We start from the raw sequence: 9,305 nt of genomic DNA on the forward strand, positions 1-9,305 counted from the left end.
TGTCTAAACCTAACTGTTGGTTTAGTTGTCTAAACCTAACTGTTGGTAGTTATTTTAAGGCCAACAATGATTTTTTAACATAATGTCGTCCCGAAAAAAACACTTCTGAGGGACATGAAAAACAACAACTGTGTCCCTGTACACAAATCCAATAGGTTGCATTTCGTGACTATTTCACAAACGGCAGTCAGACTGCGTTGCATTCAGAACACTTGCTCTTGCTTACCTGGTAGATGACGACACGGAACTTGTTGCGGGTGAGCAGCTCATCCTGCGTGGATTCAACCTTCTTGACGCGAACGTTTTGCTTCTCCACGCGCGCCCGCACCTCCTTGACGTTGGCGCTGACCTTGCGGGTCTTCTGCAGGAGCTTCTCCACCGTGCCGCTGGTGTCGGTGTGGTCCTTGGCCAGTTTCATGACGTCGCCCTGGATGGTCTTGATGTTGTTTTCCAGGTCCAGCTGACGCTCCTCCATGCGCTGCTGGCAGGACTGGACGTTGTCGATGATGCCGGCCACGCGCTCCAGCAGAGACAAGATGGTCAGGGCACTGATGGGGTTCCCGGCCTCGTCCTCCACCCCGACAATCTCCAGCTTCTCCTGGACGCCCGCCGTGCGATACTTGTGCTGATCCATTGCGGGGGGAAGATCTCTCACTTCGAGTTTATTTTAACGGTCGAAGACGTGTGGTTTAGTTCGGGTGAAGGGGACCAGGACCAGTAAAGTTACCAGCAGGGAGACCGGAGAGAGTCAACACCCAACCGCAGTGACCCAAACTCAGGTCTGGGGATGGGAGGAAGGGGAAACTCCACCTACACCTCTTAAAAAAGGCTTCAGGATCCAAAACGGAACCTGAATTCAGCCCTCATTGGGATGTGGGACAGGCAGTCAACTCAGATGGGAGCGGCAATGCTCACATGAACCAACCCCCAGCTAAAAATAAGAACTCTTTGCAAGGCGACACTCGGACATATTGGGAAGACGCAAAGCAGAGGATGATGGAAATCCCCGTCCAAGTCATGCTCTGCTTTGTCAGATCGACTCATAATTTTCCGTTATTTGTATATGTTCACGCTAACAGCTGCGATTTCATGTACATCAACAGCAGCTTAGGAGTAATTCTGCAGCTCCACGGTGACAAATGCAAAGAAGCCACAGTTGTCTGGTCTGATTACACAGTGCTGGCGTGTTTTTCGGGGGGGGGGATTAAACATTGCAGCAGCTGCCCTCTTTACTTTCCCATGGGCAGCAGAGTCTAAACATTGACTGCGACTGAGATCTGAAGCTCTTTATAGAGGCGACTGACGGAGTGTCAAAGTGACACTGTTTTAGCTCTCTGATCAGCCACGGCACTAACGGATGAATGTGAGCATGATGTGTGCCAAGTTCACAGTAGTTCCTATGTATTCAGTGTGCTGATTAATTCAAGGTCTTTAAGATAAGATAATGCTTTTTAGCTCACAGTTTGACGAAGTCACGGACTTGCTTTGTCACTTATTGATGGGCAGCTCATAAATACACATGAATGTGTTAAATATAACATAGTCATGAAGCCGCACCTATAAATACTGCAAGGACAAGCTTTCGGGGCTTCTCATTTTTCGTCTTGCGTCGCTTGCACGAGTTTGAAAGAGAAATGAAAGTTGCTCAGTGGCGCGTGAAGCTAAAGAAGTTCAACTTCCGAGTCGATAAATACCCGGATCTTCCACATTACGGGGGCCATAGAGCACTATCGTCTCCTTTAGCCCCGCCTCCCAGCCCCCCTCGGTCCGGCCTCGTTCTTATTCACGTCAATGGAGAAAGGAAAATAACTCTGGTTTCGACTATTAGTGCATTTTATAACTTTTAGGACCTTATTATTTAAACAAGGGCTGTTCATGTGTTCATACTAGGAAGTTGATTTACCTAAAAAATACAAAAATCCTCTTAGTTACAGACATCTTGTTCCCAATATAAGTCAATGGGAAAATCTTTTTGGGCTCCATGGCATCATGTTGTAAATTGTAATTCACCATTTGGCCACTACACAAAATCTTCTTCCGCATGACGACAATTAAACAACTTTAACAACGCTGCTGTTTTCTGAATGGAGCTTGGATCAGTTGGTATAAAGCTATGCTAACATTGTCCATCAACACTCTAAATAGCTTCATAGGCTTGAAAGTCGAGGAGGATCCACTCTACCCACCATAGCGTCCTTAAGTACCCCAACTACCCTCACCCGCCTGTCTAGAGAGGCACTACTTTAGGATCAGGGCCTTTTAATGAATGAATGTTGGATCATGATGGATGTTTTGTACAGTGTGTTGGTTTGGAAACGACTGATGGCTCAATGTGTTCGACTGAAGCCAGCAGCTGCTCCTGTCCCTGAATACCCCCCCATACCACTCTACTCTTTAACCCCTATATTTAGTCCAAGTAGCATGCCTGAGGCCCTGCCTCTTGTAGAAATGTACAACACATACGTATATTTTCATGTGGAGAGGCGGTGACCTCTGCTCCAGTTCTGGCTTCTGCAAACCAGCAGTTTTTAATTAGACGGGAGCATTGATTAAACCGACAGGTGGGTGGAGACTTAAAATGATGACATGGCTGGAGGCAGGCGGGTCTTATCCAGCGTTCGTAGCTATACCGACGAAAAATATGTGTACTTAATTCATAGGTATCTACGTAGCTAACTAAGTAGTTCACAATCTTTTCCTAAACCTAACTAACTTTGTATGTTCACACAGGTCACTGTCAATAATTTGTGTTTCTGTAGTCATCACACACACACACACACACACACACACACGATTTCTGTGAACACATCCTTAATCCTTCACAGGAAGTGGAATACAAACAGTCAAACATAAACCTCACATGATGAGATTAACATTTCTCTTAAATGACACATCGGCACCAGGGTGTACATTAAAAAAACATTTCCTTTTTTATTTTGGCAGAGACCAGAAATAGCCTCTCAAAAGTCTACATGCAGAATATTAACATGTCAAACACATTCTAGTCACATTTAGAGAAGTCACGGCTGCAATGGTCGACGAGTAGAAACACGTTGCTACGACCTGGAGACTAAGACGTTACAGAAAAACAACTCCTGTGATGGAAAAATAAAAAAGACAAACAGAGAGAAGACAAACCTCAGCACAGCCTCAGAGTTTCAGCTCGACCGCACAAATCCTCCTGAGGATTATTGAATTGTTTCTTCTGACCTTAACATCTAAATCAATTGTTTTCTGGAGGTTGAAGTGAAATTTTATGTCTTACTTTAACGTTAACGTTTTTTTCCCCATTTACCCAACAGATGTTGTATAACGTTAGCGCAACAGCTTTGAATCCTGTGAATATTTATGTACACGTGCAACGGATTCTCACTCATCATGATGAACTGGCGTTAGTTAAGTATGCAAGTTGTGTATCAAAACTACGGTAAAAGAAGTTGACTTGGTTTCACACGGGGCATGAGCAGCGGTGTCCTGGATGAAAGTCCTGTATTTGTTTGACCCATCCATCCGAACACGGACTTAGTCTCCGAGTGTCTAATACTGACACAGATGCATTAACATTGGAGTAAATTGAAAACTACATCCTGTTGTCCTCACCTACGTCAAGACATTGTCGCCTACATCCAAACATCGTTGCCTATTTCCTGTTGTTGTCACCTGCATCCTGTCACCCACATCCCTTTGTCATTGGCATCCCCTACGTCCAGACATCGTCTCCTATGTTCCATCTTTGTCGCCTATGTCCAGTCGTCTTTTACTACATCCTGTTGTCGTTGCCTACATCCAGACATTGTCGCCTACGTCCTTTCGTTGCCGCTTACGTCCTTTCACCCACGTCCCTTTGTCATCGGCTACATACTGTCTTCCCCTACGTCCAGACATCGTCTCCTACGTGCCAGCTTCCCCTACGTCTAGGCATCGTCGCGGACCTCCCATCGTTACCGGCTGTGTCGGATGTGCTACCACGGCTCGTTTTGTTTTGTTGTTTTTCCTTTTTCTAATTCTGATGACAGCCGCCAGAACTTCCTGTAATTGGTCCGAAAGGTTTTCAACCTAGAAACGAACTGGTTGATCCAGACCGAGAGCGCCTCTTTTTCGTCACCTTTCACAACTGTAGTTTTGGTTTCAGATCAAACTGAAACATCCGAAAATCCGGACCAAACAAGGTAGGCGTTACCGGGCCCTCAGTCTCGTCTTGCAGTCTGAGTTTTAGTTATTAAGTTAATGGCAGTAGAGTTCATGCATAGTTAATCGCCTTACATCACATCAGGAGACAGAACAATCAGACCTTTTCTTTGTAAAATTTGGTGTTCAAATTGTTGGAACAAATCAGCTTTAAACAGAAATACGCAGCTTGCATTTAGAGAATATCCAACATGACTTGAGGTTTAAATACTGCTGGAAAATACGAGCGAGGTTCCAGTTGTGAGGGTGCTGAGGTGAGACGGGAGGAGAGTTCATACACTCAAGAACAAGACAAGTTGGTGAGAAGCTTCAGACAATTTGCAAGGAAATAGGATTTTGATATAAAAACACACAACAAGCCATAACTCGACATTGTGTTACAGTAAACTCAGGGAGAACACAGAAAAGGCATCATCATTCATTGGATGTAAATTTCCTGTCGACATTGTTTGGATTGTTGTTGTTGACGTATTCGTCTGTCTTCGCTGTTTTTACGTCACACTAATAGAGACTTTAATGACGGTGAGTGAGCTGCACACCAATAACGTCTGTATCTGATCACACGTCAGGGTCAGAAGGAAACTAAAGTGTGTTTCCTGCAGGATTATTAAAGTTGTATTTTCTGTACGGGACCCTCTGAGCTTGGAATGTCTTGTTGAGGAGCAAACGCAAAACTAAAGACAAACAGAAGGAGAAAAAGACACAATTATTCTCTCACATTCAAAGAAAAGCCTCGATTACAAGCCAAGACTTTCCTACATACAAAATATAATTTAGAGTCGACCCTCCGTTTGCAGCCGACGCACTTCCGTTACAATCCGCAGGTTTATTGGACAAAAAAACATTCCTCAAAATCCGTCAAAATCAACGTGAATGTGTTCCTTGTCAGAGCAGAAGTGGTTTCAGAGGAACGCACTCCGACTGTTTCCCTCCGCCGATGACGAGTGTTTTCTTTTTTTGTTGTTTTCTGGTGCCGGTAAAACATTACACATTCCTTTAATCAACGGCGACTAAACCCCCCCCGATAGCGTCCAGTCATCAGTCAGACTTTTGTGGATTTCCGTTTCCACCGGAGGCGTCGAGGCCGTCGGCTTTCCTTTTAAAAAGTTAAAACTACACAGTACACAGTTTCACAAGTCATGCCAATACACAGGAACTAGAATCCAAGAAACAAACGTTAAAAATGAAAGTTAACATAAAAAATCTGAAGTAAAAACTATTTAAAAGATTATTCTCATAATAATAATAAATTATTTTTGAACACAGTGAAATCTTCCAGAATAAGTGTAAACATATCTATATCACTGCCCCCCCCACCACTCACCTCCTACAGACACACTAAACAGAGGAGACTGCATTTGGTGATCAGCTGCACATTATTAGTAAAAAGTTAGAAATAATAATTTTCAATAAATAGCACATTCCAGAGGGGCAGATACCGTATTCATAGAGCATTCAACAGAACCTCGAGTGTGAAGGGATGAACCCAGCGGGGCGAGTTAATGACGTGAAGAGTCAGCGGGTTCTCCGTGTGTCGGCTCCTTCAACTCAAAGGAGGCAAAGAAACACAAAATGATTTCCATCCAAAGAATGAAAAAAGGAGGGAAAGTAAGGCCCCTTAAATAAATATCCTCATTCTTCTTCCCAGGAGAAAAGAATATAAATACACCACATCTACCGTTAAAAAATGGTTTCCCCCCCGCCGTAAGAAAACACTTATCAAAAAGAAGGCAGCCGGTCACGGCTATACCATCCTGGAGTTAGTGTCCGAGGAAAAGTGTCCCAGGTTCTGTTTTTGCCGGCGACCCCTGTTGTTCTTCGGACATTTCCTAAAGAGACACAGACAGAGACATTAAGACTTAATCCAGTTGTCCTGTGTACAGGGACATGAATTGTCCATTGTTACTGTTTCCCTTGGAAGACATTTGTTTTTGGCAAAAAAAACAAAAAACGACCACAATGTGTCGAACACGGATCTTCTGTTTGTTGGACCCGTCCACCATTAGACGTCATAAAGCACATTAGTTGGTGTGACTCTTGTTTATCACATTCATCTCACTCATCAATAACAATGTTTTTTTTTTGTCCTGAGCGACATGAAAAAACAGAAAGACAACTTGTGTCGCTGTACACGAAACCAATTGATTGCATTTCGTGACTATTTCTCAAACTGCCATGAAATTGGGCTGTAAATCCACACTGAGGTGTTTATTTGACTACAGCAGAGGCTCCTTTCACTGTCAGACTGCTGCCCAACAACATGTGTGACACAAAGCGAGGCGGATGTTTCCTCTTCGCCTCAGACTGAAGGAGGAGAGTCTGTCTGCTGCCTCAGAGCGGAGGAACGAGGGCGAGTCACGTGCTGTTTAATCCTGTCGTCCACCTTCCTCTGCAGACACGTGACCGGCCGAGGCTGCTCCTGTCTTTACTTCACTATCAACACTGAATACAATCATATTTAATCTAATAACCTCTCTGGTACACAGATTATGATTATTAACACTGCAGAAAGTCAACCTATGTATCATCATCGTACTCATCGTGTGCTCCTCCTCACATAAATGAGACTCCTTTGACTCTCGTCTGTCTCTGCATTTAAATCGTCATAGTTTTAATTTATTTATTTTTAAAAAAAAAGCAAAACTACACAGATACTGAAAAGTGATGCAATATACTCGATCAAAAATGTAACCTGTGCAATCAAATCAAGTTTAATATCATGTAATTGAAGTGTTTTGATGAGGATTTTAAGAGGTAATTAATGGATAAGTAATGAAAGTAATACGTTTTAATTATCTGCACCACTTAAGTGCTGTTTTAAAGGTAAGAACAATAACTATAAAATTGCTAAAAAACATGAAAACCATTCTATAGTTCATGCCTTTAAGGGCCTTAATTATTACAATTATCAACACTTTATAACATTATAACTAGTGCTGGGCAACGATTAAAATATTTTAACCGCGATTAAAATATTTTAACCGCGATTAAAATATTTAACCGCGATTAAAATATTTAACCGCGATTAAAATATTTAACCGCGATTAATCGCATGGATTTTTTGTGATTAATCGCATTGTTATGGAAAAGTTCAATAATGAATTCAAAAGTAGTGTATTGCGCACTTTTATTTTAAAAGTACTGCTATATGAACAAAAGGTCAATAACATTTGGTTCAGGAGATGCAGGCAGCATGTTTTATACTTAATGTGAATATAATTCATACTTTGTTGGCATCTTATTCTGAAAACCGGATGTTCGTCTGAAGAAACCGGATGTTGTCTCACGTTAATCTTTCCGCTAACTTTCAAAGTCCTTCGCTCGCTCCCGATCTGTGCCGTTTAAATGCGTTTACCGTGAATGTCAGCATATAGGTGCACTAGAACTACTGACTATAGGATGTTTGGTGGCTTTTATCCCACTGTTCTTGTCATCCTCTTGTTGTTATGTAGATGTATTGTCTCTTGTCTTTCAATTTAAAAAAATAAAAATAAATAAAAAATTACATTAAATTTAAAAAATGCGTTAACGTGCGATAAAATAATTGTCGGCATTAATTGATGAAGGCGTTAACGCCCAGCACTAATTATAACCCATTAATAAATCCTCAAGTCAACGCTAAATATGGGCGTACTGCTTCATTTAAGGGTCCATGCAAAAACAGTAATATATACTGTATATATATTAAGAACATACAATGTTTTTGATTTTCGCCTTGATTGATGTTGCGTGTGAGTGAAGAACCGAACTTTCTAAACGAATAAATAAATGTGCGCTTCTTCATCAGACCTGTGACTGCGAGACTGCGGTCAACTCAGCAGACACTCACATGTTAGTGCACCTTTATGCTGACATTCACGGTAAACTCGTTCAAACGGCGCAGATCGGGAGCGAGCGAAGGACTTTGAAAGTTAGCGAAAAGATTAACGTGAGACAACATCCGGTTTCTTCAGACGAACATCCGGTTTTCAGAATAAGATGCCAACAAAGTATGAATTATATTCACATTAAGTGTAAAACATGCTGCCTGCATCTCGTGAGTTAAATGGAAAATACACCTAAATTGTGCGTAAAGTGTCTTTATTCTTTGATTTGGGGGTTGCTAATGAATAATACCTGACTGACAGTCAATTAAGATATTTTACTAAGCAACAACTCTGAACTGAATTTGTACCTTCAAATGGCACATTCTTTTAATTTTTAAGGTGCTATAAAAATATCTTTCTCAATAATTCCATACAATGACTGATGTATATGTAATCAAGGCATCGTTGACTTAATAATTGTTAATAGTTGTTTAAACAATTTAATAATAACAATAAATAACCACAAAGAAGTAAGAATAAATTGAATATGATTGTCTGATTTATGTTTGTTTTTTGTTTAAAAAATCTGAATAACACTTTGAATCTGTAGACTACTGCTAATAGTCTTATTATTGCCATTTGATGACAATGCTCATATATTGTAAGCCTAAATAAGTATATTTATTATTTTGAACAAAGGTTAAATGTTATTTCACAAGTTTCAAAAAGTGCCCCCAATTTTTTTTATAAATGCCCCTGGAGGCAGTGGGGGCAAAAATTGCCCCCTAAAAAATATGTAAATTTCCTACCCTGCTTTATTTAGGGTTACACATTCTCATAAAATATCGAGTTACACCTGGAAATACTTCAGACTCCTCAAGAAAAGCAAAGTCCCTTCATAAAGTCTTACATCGCTCGTTAACGGATTCATAATTAAGGTCGATCATAATCATCGTTGTTTGTTCATCGGCCTCACCTCGTGATGCACATCACCACGGCGACGATGATGGCGATCTGCACGGCGCCAATGATGGCGGCGATGAGGACGTAGTGGAGCTTCTGTCCACTGGGGACCACGTACAGGATGTTGAAGTCCTGAGGCTCCTCACACTGAGCTCCTTTGTAGCCTGCGTCACACCTGGAGAGTACAGTACAGAGTACTATGTGTACCTCTGAGACAGTACAAAGTACAGCATGTACCTCTGAGACAGTACAAAGTACAGCATGTACCTCTGAGATGTAGTACAGTACAGAGTACAATATATACCTCTGAGATGTAGTACAGTATAAAGTACAATATGTACCTCTGAG

General features: G+C 41.5%; 2 protein-coding genes across 2 annotated transcripts in view; both read right to left on the reverse strand.

Moving 5' to 3' along the window:
* Positions 1 to 226: 226 nt before the first annotated feature.
* Positions 227 to 2,806, reverse strand: LOC116377270 (caveolae-associated protein 4a-like; the record flags this gene model as incomplete). Its single annotated transcript, XM_031838868.1, has 1 exon — positions 227 to 2,806. A coding segment is annotated over exon 1 (408 nt), but the record flags the coding sequence as incomplete, so codon positions are not given.
* Positions 2,807 to 3,770: 964 nt separating this feature from the next.
* LOC116377269 (tomoregulin-1-like) overlaps positions 3,771 to 9,305 on the reverse strand; it is an 8,723-nt gene continuing 3,188 nt past the window's right edge. Inside the window, exons 2-3 of the mRNA XM_031838867.1 lie at positions 8,971 to 9,132; positions 3,771 to 6,017 (exon numbers count right to left, since the gene is read on the reverse strand). Of these exons, the coding sequence (XP_031694727.1) occupies positions 5,933 to 6,017; positions 8,971 to 9,132 (247 nt within the window). The 3' untranslated portion in view covers positions 3,771 to 5,932. The remainder of the gene's footprint in view (positions 6,018 to 8,970; positions 9,133 to 9,305) is intronic.

Source organism: Anarrhichthys ocellatus, unplaced genomic scaffold (genome assembly GCF_004355925.1).
Source record: "Anarrhichthys ocellatus isolate YVR2014 unplaced genomic scaffold, GSC_Weel_1.0 scaffold1079, whole genome shotgun sequence".
Lineage (NCBI taxonomy): Eukaryota > Metazoa > Chordata > Actinopteri > Perciformes > Anarhichadidae > Anarrhichthys > Anarrhichthys ocellatus.